Source organism: Ceratotherium simum, chromosome 29 (genome assembly GCF_057802395.1).
Source record: "Ceratotherium simum simum isolate JZ-2026a chromosome 29, ASM5780239v1, whole genome shotgun sequence".
Classification (NCBI taxonomy): domain Eukaryota; kingdom Metazoa; phylum Chordata; class Mammalia; order Perissodactyla; family Rhinocerotidae; genus Ceratotherium; species Ceratotherium simum.
In genome coordinates this window covers 14,732,373-14,751,184 of record NC_141928.1, presented here as the reverse complement: position 1 = coordinate 14,751,184, position 18,812 = coordinate 14,732,373, and the positions used below count along the sequence as shown (strand labels likewise).

The window sequence follows — 18,812 nt, the reverse complement described above, 5'->3', positions numbered from 1 at the left end:
CAGGTTAAGGTCTGGGGGGCAGTGGGAGCTACTGAATGTTCTGAGCAGAGTTAGGAGGATATTTCACATACCAGTGGAGGGCCGTGGGAACAGTTCCTCTTCCTTCAACTCTGGTGGAGGGGGAGGGGGATGCAGAGACTGACATTTTACAGCCTCAGCAACCTCTAGACCAACTATTGTCCCTTGGTAAGATAATGGCTCTTTCCCCAGCTCCTCCGTCACAGGCGGCTGGGCCCTCAGATCCCAGGAGCTGATGTCTGATGCTCTGCAGATTACACTGCTGGTGGGGGCAGGCTGGGGAGGATGCCAGTGGCATGACCACTCGGCCATGCTGTGCCCATCAGATGGTATCAGCTGCCTAGTGGTGAGGGTCAGGAGACCCTGCAGTGGAAACTCCCCAGATGAGCCTGGGGACTCTCCACTAGCCAATGTCCTGCTTGTTTATCTGCCTTCTTGGCCTGCCTCTGCCAGAATTTGGGTGTTTGTTTTAAAGATTCTGGGTTTGGGATCCAAGACCACCAGGGATGGAGTGCAGCAGGGAGTTACGCTTGAAGACGTTGACATCAAACAGACCAGGGCTCGGATTCCAGCTGTACCACCTACTACCCCATGGCCTTTACCAAGTCAGTCTTCCTGTTTACAGAAATGGGGCAAGAAGAGAATCTATCTCATGGAGCTGTTATGAGTAATAAAGGAGATGATGCACCAAAACCCCTTAATATCATGTCTGCCACATAGCCGGTGTTCCAGTGGGCGGTTATAACTCCCTCTCCCCTTCCTCCTCACTCATGATCTAGGGACATCTTTGAGCCTCAGTTTCCTCTTTTGTGTAATGGGGATAATGATACCTTTCTCTTGGAACCGCTGTGAGGATTTCAATGAGAAAGAGATGTAAAAGCATTTTGTGAGTCTCAGTTCTTAGCTCCTCAGCTGAACTACGCGGCTGACATTGGCCCCCCCACCTCCACCCCTAGCTGACCACAGTGCATTTCTGTTTCCTCTTAACCAGCTCCAAAGACTGGCTGGCTATACTGGGGCTTAGTACATGGTACCTGGTATTCCAGAACAAAGGGATTGGGCCTTGAAACCTCATCCTTTTTAGTTGTGCAACCTTAGGCAAGTCACTTCAGCTCTCTGGACCTCGGTTTCTTTCTCTGTAGAATGGAGGTGACAATACTTTATAGGGCTGTTGAGAAAATTACATGTGATAGTGCATATAAAATGCACAGCCTCTGTCTGGCATGTAATAGATACTTGAGATATTAGCAATTATTATTATTACCACCAATGCCCAACCCTAGCCTGGCACTGAGTAGGTAAAGACGAAGAGGAAGAAAACTTTGCATAAGCCCTCCTGCTCAGGCAGAGAACAGAAGGGAGAGCAGGTGAAGAATTAACATTGAGCTCCTACTGGAGGCTGGGCATGCTCACATAGACCTTATTTTGTCCTCCCAATAACTCTTGCAAGAATGGAATCATGAACCTCATTTTACAGATGGGGAAACTGAGGCCCAAGATGGGCAGTTGTCTACCTAAGGTCACACTGAGAGCTGGTCGGGACTGGCAGGGGCTGGGATTTGAAGAGATGTTAGGTTCACTCCAGAGCTTTCCTGCCTGGCTGTGAAGCAGCCTCCAGAGGTGGGGCTGGGTGGGGCTGGGTCCCTGAGTGATTCAGGTGAGAGTCAGCTCTGGATTTCCAAATAGTGGGTGGCACTCAGCAGGGGTGAGACCTTTTGAGGGGCATTACAATCCAGGCCCTAGCTAGGGCCTCTGGTAGGGTTGCCAGGAGGGCATGTGATTGGTTTAGAGCCAGGGGTTGGGGTCTGCAGAGAGAGAAACCCCACCCCATGTCACCAGTGGTGTATAGGGAAGAAGGTCCTTGCTGCCTTAGCTAGGAGGGGCTCAGGGCCTGGGGTGGAGCTGGACCTGTGAGAGTGTTGGGGGTGCTGGCCAATGGGTCCAGCTGGGGAAGACAGGGAAACTGAGGCAGGGCAGTGACACACTTCTGGTGGTTGTCACAGCAGATGGATAGGGTGGCATTCACCTTCATCAGGCTGGCCCCTGGACCTTCACTCACTCATACAAGGTCCATATTTTAGCACACATTTGCTCACTCATACAGACACTCATTCATTTCTTCAATCAACCAACATTTGCCGGACGTCTTCTATATGCCAGATCTTGCACTTGGCCCTGGGGATACAAGAGTGATCAAGATGCTCGGAACCTAATAAGGGAGAGAGAGGGACAACACAATCCAGTGTGCTGCCTGCGGTGACCAGGCATGGCACAGGGGTTTCCTCAGAGGACAGAAAGAGGAGGAAGTGTGCCAGATGAGGCTTCCCAGGGGACTCTGGGGCTGGGCCTTTCCCAACGAGTGGAAGTTCACCATCCTGAGGATTAGGAAAACTTCCAGATGTTGAGGCTACAGGCTTTGGAGCAGGGAAAGGTGACCGTGTGCTGTGGCCCTTTCCCAGGGCTGGGGCAAGGGCTAGCGTAGAGCCCCCTACCGTGTATCCAGCTGCAGGCGGGACCCCGCTGCTGAGATGGACCAAACACAATGAGTCCAAATTCCAATGCCATCTATGCCAGCCTGCTCCCTGGCCCTGGTTTCTTCCCTGGGTATTATCAGCAACACCAAGCCGAAACCTAGGTGTGTTCCTCAGCACCTCTCTTTCCCTGAAGCTTCAGGGTCCATCAGTCACCAAGCCCTGGCACTTCATCTGCCACCATTTTTCTTGTCTTCCTCTCCCCACTCCACCCTCGTGGTACCATCCCGTCCCTGGAGGACTGCACTGGCACCGTGTCTGCCATCTTGCCTCTGGCCTCTCCTTCATTGCATCATCTCAGGATCTCCAGCACCAGTCACAGAGCCTGGCCACAGAGAGGACTCAATCACTCCATGCTGGGCCTGTTCTCAGAGACCATCTGATTTGACCTTTGTATTGTTTAAATGGGGAACCAGAGGCCAGGAGAGGTGCAGAGACTTGTCTCAGGTCACCTATGGAAGAACTGAGACTTGAACTCAGTTCTCCTGACTCCCAGCCTAAGACTCTTTCTCCCAATGCCCAGGGCCACACAAGTGCTTGCTCCTTTGAGAATGGGTGGGCAGCTTGGGAGTAAGGAGTCGGCAGGAGGGCCAGGCGTGGTAACTTCCTGGGCCCAGGGCCTGAAGGCAGGGAGGACCCGGGAGTGGAAGATGGGGCCCCATCCAAACCCTTCTCTCCTTTCTTCATCACCAGAAAGCCCCCTTTTCTTTAGGTAACTAGATGCCCAAATCTCCACCCATCCCTTTTGATGATAATCCATGACTTATGTCTTCTCGTCCTGTCTGGGTAGTTACCAGGAGGCCCTGGATCTGGGGTGCTGGGGAAAGCTGAAGCCTGTCCCAGCACCCGAGAGTCCCAGGCCCTCTGTCTGCCCTACTCCCTCCCCAGGTCTGCCCTGGCTTGCTCTGTCTCCCTGGGGCAGCTGGCTTTTGTCCTAGTGGAGCATGAGAACAGCTCGGGTGGGGACGTAGGAGGGGCTCCCAGCAGGCCTTACCTTTTCCACCCAGCACGGTTCCCACCCCACACCCAAGGATGCCTGGGACTCGGCACAAGGACCTCTGAGCCCTCCTGCCAGGCCTTCCCACTCTGGGGCCCACAGGATGGCTAGGTGTGCTGGGGAAATTGAGGGAGAAAACCTGTGGGTGTGGGGACCAGGAGACTTTGTGCGACCTAGGACCCATCCTCCTTCTGAGATCAGTTTCCCCAGCTATACAAAGGAGAAGCTGGATGCTGGGATTCTGTAAAGTCGGCAGGTAGATGTGAATCCAGCTAGAGCATCAACCTGGCCAGCTCTGGAATCTGAGTTAGGAGATCTTTGAAAGAAATGCCTCCTGATAACTGAGCGCCTAACAACTGAGCGCCTACTATGTGTTAGGCACTGCAGGAGATTTGTGTGCATTATCTCAGCAAATCTTACAACAATCCTCTGGGATGGTTCTTATTATTATCCCTATTTTATAGATGAGACTACTGAAGACCAGAGAGGGCAAGTACCAGGTTCAAGGTGACACAGCTAGTAAGCTGTAGAGTCTGGATTTGAACTCAGATCTCCTGGGCTTGGAGCCTGTGCTCTTCATTTCTGGTAGTAGAGGCTCAGACAGAGACGTGCAGCCTCAGGGGGCAGAGCCCAGCCCCTGGGGAAGCCAGTCCTCCATATTGGATCTGTCTGAGGGTAGTGGGTTTCCCATTCAGGAAAGGATGTGCCGGCAGGCCTGGACGGCTCGTTTTTGAGCCCCCTTTCTCTCTGGGGGGCAGGATGTGTGGTTCAGACCATCCCTTCTAGCCTGAGATGCTGCTCGCAGTTTTGCTCCGAAGCCCTGAGTGACCTCAGTATTGCACATCATTTCTGGGCTTCAGTTTCCCATTCACCAAATGGACACAGTTCTGGCGCCGCTGGGCTTTAAAAGCTCAGTGCCTCAGGATCTTGGGTGAAAAACTGCCTTAGTGGCAATCATAGAGTAATTAATAAAATGCCTTGGCTGGGGCAGGAGCAGAGGAAGTAAGTGGGCAGCGGCCGAGGTGACAGCTGGCTGGAGAGGTGGAGCCAGACACTGGGTGGGGAGGGGGCGGGCCAGGCGGGCCAGAGCTCCGGGCAGAGTTAGAGACAGCACAAAAGGAGCCGGCAGTCTGTATCCGGCACCCATCCTCCGCCTCCGCACCATGAGCCGTGAGTCCGGCCCCCGTGTCCCCAGGAATCCTCTTTGCCTCCCAGTGGAGCCTTGAATGCCAGGCTCAGCCCTTAATCTCTCTCCCTCTGCAGGGCAGAGTCTCTTGCACCGGTTCCCGCTGCTGCTGCTGGTGCTGCTGCTGCCGCCGTCCTTAGTCCTGCCTGCGGAGCCCGGGGCGCCGGCGCCTGGTAGGCGGCCCCCTCCCTGACCCCGAGAAGCCCCGGGTCCTGCGCCCCTGGCCTGGCTCTTCTCCCTCCTCTCCCCTCCGGCCCGCCTAGCTTCCCCTTTCTGCATTCGGTGCCTGGGGAGGGGGAGGGGGCTGAGTCTATTGGTGGGGCGGGGGCTCTGTGAAGACCCCCGGGGGGTGTGGCTTTGGCGAGGGCGCACAGGGCTCTGTTTTGGGGAAAGGGCAGACTGGGAATTCGTGCCGGCTTGGGGAGAAGGGACAGCCCCTCTCCAGCCTCTTCACCTGTTCTGGGCCCCCAGCGGTCCAAGCCCCCTCAACAACTCCGCTGTTTCCTGTGGGGCCCCCTTTCGGAGGAAGCAGCAGACGTCGAGGGGAAAGCGGGTTGGCGAATGAGTTCCCTTTCTCCAGCCTCTAACTTTCTGGGATCCTGTCGGGATTCCCAGCCTCGGCGGAGATCTCCCGTGGTGAGGACCCCGGTACACCAGCCACTCTGGGAAGACGGGAGGTGGAAATACATTTACAGAGCGAGGTTGCTTCCCTTGAGGTGGAAATCCTTACTCAAGAGGTCGCCATGGGGCAGATGAGGAAACTGAGGCTCAAGTAGACGCCATAACGCCCTCAAGCTCACACAGTACGTGGTGGGCTCAGGGTTTGAACTTGGATCTATCTGACTCTAGGCACTTTGCAAGGTTTTTCCACAGAGAGTGCCCCCACCCCCACACCCCAATGGACCCTGGTTTCATTACCCCAAAGGTGATGAGGAAAGTCAGATTCTGTAAAATTCCACCACCCCCGCCCCCTCCCATGCATGTACCCGCTTCCAGGTGAAGGAATTCAGCTCCTCCCTCAGCCAACCTCCCTCCCCCAGCTTACTGCTTCTGTGTGTGTGTGTGTGTGTGTGTGTGCGTGCATGAGTGTGTGTGCAAGGCCTGGACATAGCTTCCTTCACCACCTAGCTGTGGGATCCATCCCTGTCTGGGTCTCCGTATCTTATCTGTAAAATGGGGGCAAGAGAGGATGGGAGGGGGCCAAGGGGGTCTGGGCTTCCTTGATGCACTAGGGATTTGGTGCTCAGAGGAGAGAGTAAAGATACCTATGTGGACTGTGAATCAGACCAGGTTTCCTGGAGGAGAGAGTTTGAGTCGGTGGCATTTGGGGAAGCCAGGGAAATGATGGAGGGAGTTCCAGGCAAGAGTTTGGGTATGAGCAGAGACCTAGCTTAGGGGAAGAAGAGGAGGAAGACTCATGTGGCCAGCACTTTACAGTTTACAAATCCTGGCTGTGGGCGTCCACTTTGTTGGTGCTCACAACAGCCCTGCCAGGGAGATGTGACAGACTCATTCTACTGAAGGGAACTCTGAGGCCCAGAGCGGTGAGCCCGTTTGTCTGAGACCCTGATAGCAGAGCCAGGGCTGACCAGACCACCCCAGTGACCAGTCTTTTCAGCCCTTGGATCAGACCAGAATTTCCTCTGAGGCCCCATTCGGCCCCTTCCAGGCCCCTGGGGTGCCCAGAGCTCGCCCATCTGTCTTCCTGTGTCTGATCACTAATGCTCAGTGACCCGTGGTCTGTGCCATTTTGTGTTTTTGCCTTTTCTCCTTATCTTTATATCATTAAGTGTTTGAACGGAATTGTGTTTCTCACTACACAAACATTCCCAAGGGCTTGCTTTGTGCTAGTCCTTGGCTGGAGCCTGGAGACACAGAGCTAGGAGGAACTCAGTCTGATAGGGGAGAAAGAATGCCAACAGACCGTCATCCAAGGGGCTCAGGGCCGTGACTGAGGGCAGCACAGGGGTGTGTGGGGCTGGTGGGGGGAGCAGTTATCTGTCAAGTGTGAGGAATTGAGGAGGCTTCTTGGAGGTGGTGACATTTGACCTAGACCCTGAGGAGGTGGTGAGTGGGGAAAAATACTGTGAGACTTTACTATGAAACTGTGTAAGGGTCTTTCTGGTAGAAGCAATGGCATGAGCTGAAGCCTAGTCTGAACCACAGGCAGATGGGAGCATAGGGAGCAGCAGGCCGAGAGGCAGGTGCTGGTTAGCAAGGGCCCTTGAATGCAGAGTGAGGAGCCTGGACTTGGGTCTGAGGGTAACTGGGAGCGGGAGAGTAGTTGCAGGGATTACTTGGGGGTGAGACTGGAGGTGAGATACCATTAAGGAGGCTGCTGTAAGGGTCAAGGGAAGAGTTGATGACAAGTTGGGTGCAGGGGCAGAAGGTTTGGGCTGTACTTCCAAGTCTATGAGTGAACTGAGGTCCAAGATACCTGAGCATTTGCCCTGGGAAGCCAAAGCCTCTTTTTTGCCCCCAGAGGGGCAGCAAAGGCCAGTCCCCCAGGGAATGACGGCTGCAGACTCGCCTGACGGCAGGTGGCGGGGGAGAGTTTTGCTTCTGCCTCTCCTGTCGGCGAAGAGGTGGAGTCCAGCTTGGAGGGCAAGCCTGTGCCAGGGGATCCTTAATGCTCAAGTTCATCCCCTCCAGCTCCTGGACTTGGCTTCATACTCTCTCCTTGGCTAGGGCTAGGGCATGACTTGGCAGTCAGAGCTCCATACCAGGTGGAGGGGCCTGAGGCCAGCTAACCTCTGCACATGGGATGGGAACCCAGCCTGGGCCAAGGCCTCCCTGCCACCCGCCCCTGACCTGACCCCCCCAACCCCTGCTGCCTCCTATGTGCAGCACCAGCTGGGGCTGTGGGCTGAGAGGGGGCTTCGTCTCCAGCTGAGCTCTCCCAGCTTTGGGTCCAGCTATTGGGGCCTGGCCTGGTGGTGCCTGGCCTCTGGCTGCTGCCCTGGCTGGCTATAGGGCTGAGGCGCATGTCTGGCGAGTCAGGTTCCTTTTTTTCTCTTTGGCTGCCAAGGCCCTGAAGCTTGTCTAAATATTATTCTTATGGGACTTCAATCCAATCTCTTTAACAAGCCCTCTTGCTGCCTGGCACCTCTGCATCCTAGAGGACTTGGTGTTCCCCCACTGTGCCCGGAGCCCTGACTCCTGGGCTGGGGGACATTTCCTTGCCTGAATCCTTAGAAAGTTCTGGAGCCAGGTAGTCCTGGACAGTCCTTGTCTGCAGGAATGTGTACAGTATGGGCATGGTGATCAACCCCACCTCTGGGGTGGCTTGAAGACTCAGAGAGAGCAAGTTGCAAGGTTTTCTGCTGATGGGGCTGGGGAATCATACGGATGCAACTAATGGGTAGATGATCTCCACCCAGAGGAGAGAGGAAGGGGAGGCAGAGAGGGTCTCCTTAGAGCCTGTCTGCTCCATCCTCTTCCTGGGATGCACACACAAAAATGAGGCCCAGAGGGTGCAAGGGACTTGCCCAAGGACACACAGCCAGTAAACAGCAGACACTCTCTGATACATTTTTTCCCAGCACTTGCTTGCTACCTGGCCCTGTGCTGGGTGTGGGAACTCAATACGCATTAGACTTGGTGCCTGCTTCTCCCCATTCTCTTTCTTTGTGGTTTCTTATACAGGCTGTCCTCCACTGAGCACAGGACTGGGCTGGCATGAAAGCATGCAGGATTTCAGTTAGACTGAAGTAAGGCCTTCCTTTGTGAATAGTTCCCAGAGCTCTCGTTGTGACGGGGATGGTGATCCCTCTGGGGTCTTGGTTTCATTCATTCACGATTTTCAGGTCCACTTCAAAGGAAGGGTGACAAACCTACCTCACCTGGGGTCATTCCAAGCTTATGGATCAAAGTGACTGTTGCTCCCATCCCTTCCCCAAACCCAGGCCTGGGCACCTCCAGGAGGAGGAAAGGAGGGGAAGAGAAGGGGGTTCAAATCTTAGCTCTGCACCTTTGAAGCAGTGGGGCTTAAGTGAGTCTCCTGCCTTCTGAGCCTGGCATTGCTCTTCTGTGCCCTGGGGAGTCTCACCCACCGCTCCTGGGAGTGCTGAGAAGAGAAACGAGTGGTGGATATGCATAGCTGTGGAGTGGTCAGCTAGAGCCCTGGCTTCCCCGGCCAATGCTGATTGAGACAGTCCATCCGTGGTCAGGCTCACCCCTGGGGAAGCAGGATGCAGTTTCCTCTCTGCCCGCCCTGACACTCTGGGGCCCCAGCGGCAGCTGTCATCCTTGCTGGGGAGAACTTTTGCTGCCCCGGGGCAGCTGGTGTTTATGGAAAGATCATGGAGGAGGAGGGAGGGAAAGTTGGAGAGCTGGTTTGGAGGGAGGATCCTCCGCTCAGCATACAGCCTCTCTTGGCAGGAGAGGGATGCTGGCTCTCGGCTGCCTGCTGGGTAGAACCCTCGGGCTGCAGCAGGAAGCCTTCAAGCTAGACTTTGAAGCCAGCTGCCGAGGGCTGGGAAGACTAGAGGTCTTTTTGGCCAAGCTTGGGGTGGCCAGTCTCCTCATTTCATTTTATTAATTCCACAAACATTTCTTGAGCTCTGGCCACCATATCTGGATCCCCTGGGCAGCCGGATCTCTCCAGGACCTGCGTTGAGCCCGAGCTGTGCGCACAGCCTGTGTTACGGAGGAGAAAGTCGGGGAAAGCCTGGCCCCTGGTCTTGGGGCTTAGGGTGGAGAAGAGCTGGTCTAGCTGGAACACGGAGCCGGGGTGAGGGAGAGCAGAAGGAGTTAGAGTGTGGACATTCGGGGGAGGCTTCTGGCGGAGGCTAGGCGTGGGCTCAGGCAGGAGGGTCAGGTGGATTTGGAGGGAATTTATTAGGGAGAAGCAGCAGCGGTCTGGGTAGAGGAAGCGGAAGAGCTTCCAGCTTTGGGGCTAAGGGACCGGGCTGCCCCAGAGTGAGCCAGAAGGACCTCTTGCCATCCTTTTGAGATCCCTACCACAGATAGGGAAACTGGGCCCAGAGAAGGGGTGGGCTTGAGCCCCTGTGCCCGCTGAGTGGTAGCATTGATCCATCTGTGAGAGAGGGCCTGTGTGCCAGGGTTGGGAGCTGGGCAGAGGAGCTCCTGGGCAGGTGAATTAGGCAGGTGAGCAGAGTGTCCTGAGCAGGAGGGATCAATGAAGAGAGTTCCAGATCCCTGAGCCAGCCAGGGATGATCCTGAGGCTCCTTGGCTTTTCTGGGCCTGTGGCTGTGGGAGGGGCAGGCTGGGTCCTGCCAGGCCCCTGCCCTTGGTCCTGCCTGCTGGTCCTCCTGTGTCACTCTGATAAGGCCTTTTTGTCTAGGCTGCTTCCTGTTGGCCCCTCCTTCTAACACCCCTGCAGGGGCCACAAAGATGTCATTGTGGGGCTACAGGGAGTTGCTGGGACTTAAGCAAAACTATTTGCATGACCTTTGTGATTCTGCTTGCTTGCTTGTGTGTGTGTGTGTGTGAGTGTGGTGGTGCTGGAGTCCCCCTCTAAAGTGGGGCCCAGGAGGACCCTGCTGCCCAGACCCCATACTGTGAAGTGAGGAGACAAGACCAGAGGGGTCAGGCCTTGCCCAGGGTCATGCCCTCTGATCACAGCGCCCTGAAATGACTTCCCAGGCTTCTCTCACCTGTTGCTACCTCTTGACGCCCAAAATAGGAGTTCCTTGTAATGTTGGCTTTGAGTCCAGATAAGGAAGTATGTCTGCAGAGGGAAACCTGGCGCTTTCTGTGTAAGCCCGGGGAAGGAGCCCCTGCCAGGAGCCAGGAGTCCTAGGTCTGCAGGAGGCCCTGCTCTGTTCTGTGTCCTTGGCCAAGCCTCCACCTCTCTCTGAGCCTCAGGTTCCCTCACTGAGCAGTGAGTGAGCAGTGAGTGAGCTCTAAGGAGCCTCTGACTTTGCTGTTGAAGAGTCACCGAAGCAGTGCAGATTTGAGCAAGGGGGCTATGGTTGGTGAAATCTGAGTTAGACATAAGACGGGACTTCCTGGTAGGAGTTTCTCCAGGAGGCATGGGGGCTGATGCCAGAGCTCCATTCACCCTCTCAGGAGATTTTTCCAGCCACATCTCTCCTGTTCCCTTGGACCCTGACCTTCCTCAAGATCCTAGAGCCCAGACTCCACAGTGACATGGGCCAAGGCTGGGCCCATTAGGAACGGGAGCTGAGACAGACTCCCCTCAAACCCATACTATGTCTGCAGGGTTCTGGGAAGCTTCTTTCCTTGGACTTGATTGCCTAGTTTTTGGGGGTGGGGAGGAAGTGAAGGGATGGGCAGTTGGTCTGTTGTGACTTGCTGGGTGACCCATTTGGGTTTCCCATTATCTGGCCTCAGTTTCCCCATCTGCAAGTGGGGTTAGGATACCTGCTCTTCCTTCCCTTCCGTAAAAATGGAGAGATGGTGGGCGATCTCATCTTCCTAGTGTCCAGGTGCCCAGAGGTTGGGGGCTGGTCTGAGAGAATCCTCCATCCTTCTCCCTTTTCTGAACCCCACAAACCCTGCCCTTGGTGCTGGGCTCTGCCTTGGCAGGAAGTGAACGCTCTAGAAGCCTGTGGCTACAGCGTCTTATCAGCTGTTTCCTAGCCTTCAATGTCACAGCCTGTGGCCTGGACTCTTCCCTTTTCCCCTTTTGGTGGCAGCAGGGAGGGAGGGGGGACTTCCCCTGGGGGCCCCATGTGGGCGAGGCTGGAGATCCAGACCAGGCCTGGAAACGGAAGGGTGGGGGGCTTTCTGTTCACAGCTGTGGGAACAGAGAGGCCCTTAGGGGAACACTGAAGTCCAGTGAGTTAGGTCAGAGCTGCGACTTGAGTCTGCGCCTCTGCCCCCAACGAGAGGTCTCCCTAGAGTGGTCTCTGATCTCTGTCTCTCACCCACAGTGAACCCCTGTTGTTACTATCCATGCCAGCACCAGGGCATCTGTGTCCGCTTCGGCCTTGACCGCTACCAGTGTGACTGCACCCGCACGGGCTACTCCGGCCCCAACTGCACCATCCGTGAGCTGGGCCTCCAGCCCCATTCCTTCTGTCTTGGGCCCCTCCTGCTCCCCTGGGCCTGTCCTCCAAGACCCCCACTTCCTGCCCTTGTCTCTGGCCATGGCCCCATTCTTTCCTTGCCTGGCTCTGACCTCTGACACACTCCCTGGCCTGGCTCCAGCACAAGCTCTCACTCCTGGCACACCTCGCTCCCTGCTTCTGGGCTCTGTGGCGAGTCTTCACTGCCCAACCTGACCTCGTTCCATCCCTGTCCTCACTTGGTTCTGGCTCTGTCGTGTATCATCACCCCCAAGCTTCCATCCTCACCCCCACCTCGTAGGTTCTACCCTGTTCCATCCTGGCCCTTGTCCCAGTCCCCATCTTCCACTCTGGCTACTTCTGGTCCACCAGGAGGCCCCGACTGAGTGGCTCCACTGCCCCCGCAGCTGAACTATGGACCTGGCTCCGGAATTCATTGCGGCCCAGCCCCTCATTCCTCCACTTCCTGCTGACACACGGGCGCTGGTTCTGGGAGTTAGTCAATGCCACCTTCATCCGTGACATGCTCATGCGCCTGGTACTCACAGGTGGGTGGGGGGCAGGGCCCCTCTTGGGGAGCAAGAAATCCTGCCAGTTCTTGGAGTTCTTGGCATCTGATAAGGGCTGTGGGTGGGGAGACTCTATGATGCCAGATAAAACAAGTCTAACCCAAGAGGAGGCTGGGAAGGGGGTGTAACTGTGGGTGGGGACCCTCTTGTCACCACTATTTTCACTCTCTGCAGTGCGTTCCAACCTTATCCCCAGCCCCCCTACCTACAACTTAGCGTATGACTACATCAGCTGGGAGTCCTTCTCCAATGTGAGTTATTACACTCGTGTGCTGCCCTCTGTGCCCCAAGACTGCCCCACGCCCATGGGGACTAAAGGTAATGGAGACAGGGTGAGGGGGCTGGGCCTGGGGATCACAGGAGATGCTCAGTTCTCCTTTTTGGGAAAAAGCAGGCAGAAGAGCAATTATTGATCCATTTCACAGACGGATGGACCAAGGCAAGACATACGACATATCCAGAACCAGGGATGAAGACAGGGCTAGAGAATAAGGACAGGAAAGTGTGGTGGAGGGTATTGCTTGAGGTCGCCTAGAAAGTCAGTGGCAGAGTCAGACTAGTGTTTCCTTATTTCCAGGTGCCTCTGTGCCTGAACCTTGTCTGCTGAATGAGTGGGATCTTGTTGGGATGGGGGTGACTTAAAAGTTGAAATGTAGGAGGAAAGTAATCATGTGCTATTTATTGGGTGCTAATTCCATGTTTGGTTCTTTACTAATGTAAATAGTTTTCCAGGCTTCATCAATGTAGATTATACAAAAAGTCAGATTTTTTTCTTTAGTTGCCCAAGACCCCACTTGGTCTCATTGGCAGGGGTCTTCCTCCTAAGCCCTTCTTCCCACTGTATTCCTGGTTGTCCAAAAACCTGGGAGTTTACTCAGTCCAGAGTCATCAATTCAGCTTCACTTTCGGAGAGGACAAGAGAGGCATCAATCCTCCACTGCCATCACTTCAGTTCCCGCCACTGAACACTGGTCCTGTGTAGCCCCGTGGTTGTGTGCTTTTGCAGGTTCAGAACCTTGCATATGTATTGATGTCCTTAGCTGGGCCTCAAGGGCACTACTCTGATGGTTTGCATGCTCATGTATAGCTACTATTCCCAAAGCATAACCATTCTGCCAGGATAGCTGGGTCTCGTAGATCTTCTGGACTCTGCCAACACTTTGCTGGAACCAGTCCTTGCTCAGTGTGAATCTGAGTGATGATTCCAGGTCATGGGGTACAGATCACTCCCTCCAACTTCCCTTTTGGTGAGTTCCCTTTGGGGTGCTTGATGACTTTTCCTGCTAGAGGAAACCAGTCAGCCATTTCAATCCAAAGCGCTTTTCTATTGATCTTGAACCTTCAACACTGTTCCTCGCATGAGGTATTGTGAAAGGATGCCTTTACCAGAACACAAAAAGTCAACTCTTTCTTTCTGTGAGGGCATTGGGTACCAACTCATCTGACATTGACATAATTAAGAAAGGCCTCTTAATACTTATTCTCATAATGACAGACACATGCTTCAAGGTGACTTGTCTTGAATCCAGACAGAGAAAGACTAGCATCACTTAAAATAGGTTGGCAAACTCCAGCCTGCAGATCAAATTCAGCCCACCCCCTGTTTTGTAAATAAAGTTTTACTGGAACACAGTTACATTCATTACATATCATCCATGGCTGCTTTCTTGGTGTAACAGCAAAGCTGAGTAGATGTGACAGAGACCATATGTTGGCAAAGCCTACAATATTGACTCTCTGGCCTTTTACAGAAAAATTTTGCTGACCTTTGATTTAAAAGCTTTCTACCTCACCAGTTCTCTGTGATGCTTACGTTATCTCATTCACTACTCAAATCCACTGCATAAAATAAGTATCATTTGCTCTATTTTACAGATGAAGAAGTGGAGATTCAGAGAGATGAAATGACTTTCTGTGTTCACTTTGCTCCAGGGCTGGGGAGTCCAATTTCTTTTTCTCTTTTCTTTCTCCTTTCTTTTTGGTTAGCTTTTTCAAAGTTGTAAACATACACCAAAGTTGAGAGGAAAGTACAGTGATCTCCTATGTATCCATCTCTCGGTTTCAAGACTTATCCAAATTTACCAATCGTATTTCATCTGTCTCTTCTCACCTTATTTTTTATGGAATATTTTAAAGCAAATTCCGTATATCATGCCATTTCACCTATAAGTACTTCTAGGGTCTTTTGGTAGAGAAGGTGCAAGGGGCCATCTGGTGGGAGGTAGGTGGCCCTGCAGAGGTGGCTCTGGGCATGGACCAGTTTGGTCTGATGAGCCCAGAGGGCCCTGGGGCAGGAAGATCCAGACAGGAGGCAGCTACTGGTCTTTCCCACCTCTCCAACCAGGGAAGAAGCAGTTGCCAGATGCCCAGCTCCTGAGCCATCGCTTCCTACTCAGGAGGAAGTTCATACCTGACCCCCAAGGCACCAATCTCATGTTTGCCTTCTTTGCACAACATTTCACCCACCAGTTCTTCAAAACTTCTGGCAAAATGGGTCCTGGCTTCACCAAGGCCTTGGGCCATGGGGTGAGTAACTAGGAGGGGCTCAGGGCATCTCTAACCTAAGTTGGCAGGACCTAACTTGGCACATACACGTTGTTGCTGTTAGGGCAGGACCTGGTGATCTGAATGGACCCACCCTCTGTCCTCAGGTAGACCTCGGCCACATTTATGGAGACAATCTGGAACGTCAGTATCACCTGCGGCTCTTTAAGGATGGGAAACTCAAGTACCAGGTAGCGCCGGGCGTGGGGATGGGGCATTGGGAAGCACCTTCCGTGGTCTGGGTGGTGTCCTCAGAGGGCCAGCTGCAGGAGCTGGAGGTGTGTGTGAGGAGGAGAGACAATAAACTCTGGGAGAAGGTGCCAGGCAAGAGCAGCAGACGAGGAACAGACATAGTCTCTCATGTCTTCCTGGGAGGTGGATTTTGGGGCTCGACAGGAGATGGGCATGTCCAGTTTGCATTTGCTCATTTAATTATTCCATATTAATTGGGCACTACGATGTGTCTGGCGTAGGTGGTTGAGCAGTGACTGTCATAATTAGGGGCCCTGCACTCAAGAAACTCATAGTCATCAGGGGCCACAGATATAAACACCAGAATGCTAGTTCCACAGGGACTTGTTGTCTGAACTAACACCATCCAATAGAAATATAATGCAAACTACACATATAATTAAAATTTTTCTAGTGACCACATTAAAAAAAGGTAAAAAGAAACAGGTGAAATTGATTTTAATAATATATTTTGTTTCACCCAATATTTCCAGAATATTATCATTTCAACATGTAATCAGTACAAAAATCATTAATAAAATATCTCACATTCTTTTTTTTCATGCTAAATCATCTCAATCTGATCCTTATTTTACACTTACAGCACATCTCGATTTGGATGCCGAACTTTCATTGGAGATATCTGATCTGCATTTAGAGTTCATAAAATTTACAGTTGAAAACATGAATTTACATGCCCAAGTTGTTCTGAGTGTACTTAAAGATTTTCCAATAGCTGAAGTATCAGTTTTAAAATTAAAATCTAAATTAATTAAGTTAAAAATTCAGGGGCTGGGCCGGTCTGGTGGTGCAAGTGGTTAGGTGCGTGTACTCCGCTTCGGGGGCCGGGGGTTCACAGGTTCAGATCCCGGGCGCACACTGACGCACCGCTTGGTAAGCCATGCTGTGGTGGCGTCCCATATAAAGTAGAGGAAGATGGGCACAGATGTTAGCTCAGGGCCCCTCTTCCTCAAGAAAAAAGGGGAGGATTGTCACCGGATGTTAACACAGGGCTAGTCCTCCTCACAAAAAATAAATAAATAAATAAATAAATTCAGGGGCTGGCCTGGTGGTGTAGTGGTTAAGTTCATGTGCTCTGCTTCAACGGCCCAGGGTTCGCGGGTTCAGATCCCAGGCACGGACCTATGCACCACTCATCAAGCCATGCTGTGGTGGCGTCCCACGTACAAAATAGAGATGGGCACAGATGTTAGCTCAGGGCTAATCCTCCTCAGCAAAAAGAGGAGGATTGGCAATGGATGTTAGCTCAGAGCTGGTTTTCCCCACACACACAAAAAATTCAGTTTGTCCTTCACACCAGCCACATCTCTAGTGCTCAATAGCTACACGTGGCTGCTGGCTACCATATTGGACCCTGCAAATCTAAACAAACAAAAACCAAAACAAAAAGTTCACTGCTGACTCTTTAGGGCTAAGGACAGTACTTGGCGTATAGTAGGTCTCTGGTGTATATTTATTGAACGAATGAAGAAACTACCATATAATTTGTTATGCTTGTGATAACTAGCATGATAACTTCTCCACCAGGAAGAAGCCACGTGAGTATTCAGAGTGTGGGAAGTGTCCCTGGGAAGTGTGAATAAACCAAGAGTTGCATGAAGGATGAGGAGGTGTTGGGAGGCCCAGGAGGGGAAAGGGCTCTCTAGGTTAGCATGTGCCAGGGCTTGGAGAGGGGAAGCAGCTTGAGGGACATGCAGGGAAGATAGAAGGAAGGTGCTGCTGGGCACCTGAATGGTTCCAGGTAAGGGTGGAGACTCTGTGGGGCTCTGTTAAGGATTTCTGATTTCTACCAAAAGCAGAGAGAGGACTTAGAAGGGTTTTAAGCCAGGGCGTGAGGCTAAGTTTGGGTTTTTAAAAGGATTGCCGTGGTTGCAGAGACAAGAATGGACGGTCTGGGGTCAGGGGTGGGTGTAGGGAGCCACTTACAAGAGGAGGCGGGGTGGAAGATGAAGGTGGGTTGGAAGCGGGTGGTCGTAGTGGGGATAGAGAGAAAGGGACCCACTTTAAGAGAGATTTAGGAGATAGAATCAACAGGCCGTCGTCAGGGAGGATGTGCAGTTGCCCTGCCTGATTCAGGCAGCTGTAAGTAGGAATGAGAGGGTGTCAGCTGTGGCCCGTGTCCCCAGGTTGCCAGGCAATCCCATCCCGCAGGTGCTGAATGGAGAGGTGTACCCGCCGTCCGTGGAAGAGGCGCCTGTGTTGATGCACTACCCACAGGGCGTTCTGCCCCAGAGACAGATGGCCGTGGGTCAGGAGGTGTTTGGGCTGCTTCCTGGGCTCATGCTCTATGCCACGCTCTGGCTGCGCGAGCATAACCGTGTGTGTGACCTGCTGAAGACTGAGCACCCCACCTGGGGCGATGAGCAGCTCTTCCAGACGGCCCGCCTCATCCTCATCGGTGAGGACTCCAAACCAGCCCTGTCCTGGAAGGTCACAACCTCCATCCTGAGAAGCAGGGGGTGGAGGGCTTGGGGACGGAGAGCTGGGATTAGAATCCTAGCTCTTCTGTTTATTAGCTGTGAGAGCTTGAGCAGGCCCCTTCCCCTATATGAGCCTCACTCTCCAAATGTGGACGTTGAGGATAATGATGGTTTTAAGGATTTGTTGAGATGATGAATGAGAAAGCACTTAGCATATAGTAGGCCTTCAGAAAATGGATGGCTGTGATGGTTGATTATTAGCTGGGTGACTTGTAGCAAATTTGATCAGCCACCCCAAGTCTCAGTTTCCCCATTGTATTGCACGCAGAGGCACACAGGGACATGGCCAGCATATGCAGGTCAAACTCCACTTGCCCAGCTTTCAGGAATCCTCAGGTTTCCTGCCCTGCATGTATCTGCCTTCCTGAAGTTTGGTAGCTTCTAGGTGACTCAGGGACAGGATATTTCTGTGTCCCCTGTGGGGGCGAGTCTGCAGCCTAAAATGCCAGATGTTTCCTGCTTGTGAGCTTGGCACCTGACACCCCTGTCCAGACGGTCACTCTGAGTCACCAGTAACCCCCTTCCCCTGCCTCTGGGCATCACTGGGCATGGCTGGTCCCAATTATAGTGCCTGATTCCCTGGAGTCTGGAAGTGCCATGCATCAGGGATAGAAACAGTCTAAAGAAGGAGAAGGGGCTAGTTCTGAAGTCCCAGCATTGCAGAGACCTTGACCAGAGAGGGCAGGTCTGTGGCTGCAGGCTGCTCAGCACTGACTGGTGATAAAGCTGTGACCAAAGGCAGGACTCGTAGGGCAGTGCAAGTCCAATGCTTCATTTAACCCTCCCCAACAATCTTAGGAGCCAGATATCATTACCCTTGTGAAAACTGAGAGTCAGAGAGGTTAAGTGAATTCTCCAAGGCCACTCAACTGAAGGAGACTTGAATCAGGTCTGGCTGCCACCAAAGTTCATGCTACTTCCTCCACATCATGAGGGGGGCTGTTTCCTGAGTGGAGAGAGATTGTAAGGCTTGGTCTGACCGTTTTGTAATGTGCAAGTGTGGAGAGGGGTTTCTCCCTCATGCCTACACTTAATACGCCTGCTTCTCGCCTACATGTATCCACACTCCCTATTATGCCAGGAGCCAGCCCTAGTGGTCTAGTGGTTAAAATTTGGCACTCTCACCGCGACGGCCCAGGTTCATTTCCCTGTCAGGAAACCACACCACCCATCTGTCGGTTGTCACACTGTGGTGGCTGCGTGTTGCTGTGATTCTGAAAGCTGTGCCACTGGGATTTC

General features: G+C 53.1%; 1 protein-coding gene across 5 annotated transcripts in view; it reads left to right on the top strand.

Annotated features, from left to right (window-relative positions):
* Nucleotides 1-18,812, top strand: part of PTGS1 (prostaglandin-endoperoxide synthase 1) — a 34,247-nt gene that overhangs the window by 8,011 nt on the left and 7,424 nt on the right. Inside the window, exons 1-8 of one of the 5 annotated variants that reach the window (XM_087419151.1) lie at nt 4,649-4,716; nt 4,810-4,905; nt 11,594-11,710; nt 12,136-12,276; nt 12,472-12,615; nt 14,642-14,823; nt 14,949-15,032; nt 17,245-17,491. In XM_087419151.1, coding sequence (XP_087275277.1) covers nt 4,710-4,716; nt 4,810-4,905; nt 11,594-11,710; nt 12,136-12,276; nt 12,472-12,615; nt 14,642-14,823; nt 14,949-15,032; nt 17,245-17,491 — 1,018 coding nt within the window. In that variant the 5' untranslated portion in view covers nt 4,649-4,709. Of the gene's footprint in view, nt 1-4,648; nt 4,717-4,757; nt 4,906-11,592; nt 11,711-12,100; nt 12,277-12,471; nt 12,616-14,641; nt 14,824-14,948; nt 15,045-15,113; nt 15,120-17,244; nt 17,492-18,812 lie in introns of those variants that run through there. The other 4 variants (XM_087419154.1, XM_087419152.1, XM_014782122.2 and 1 more) reach the window with 4 other exon arrangements.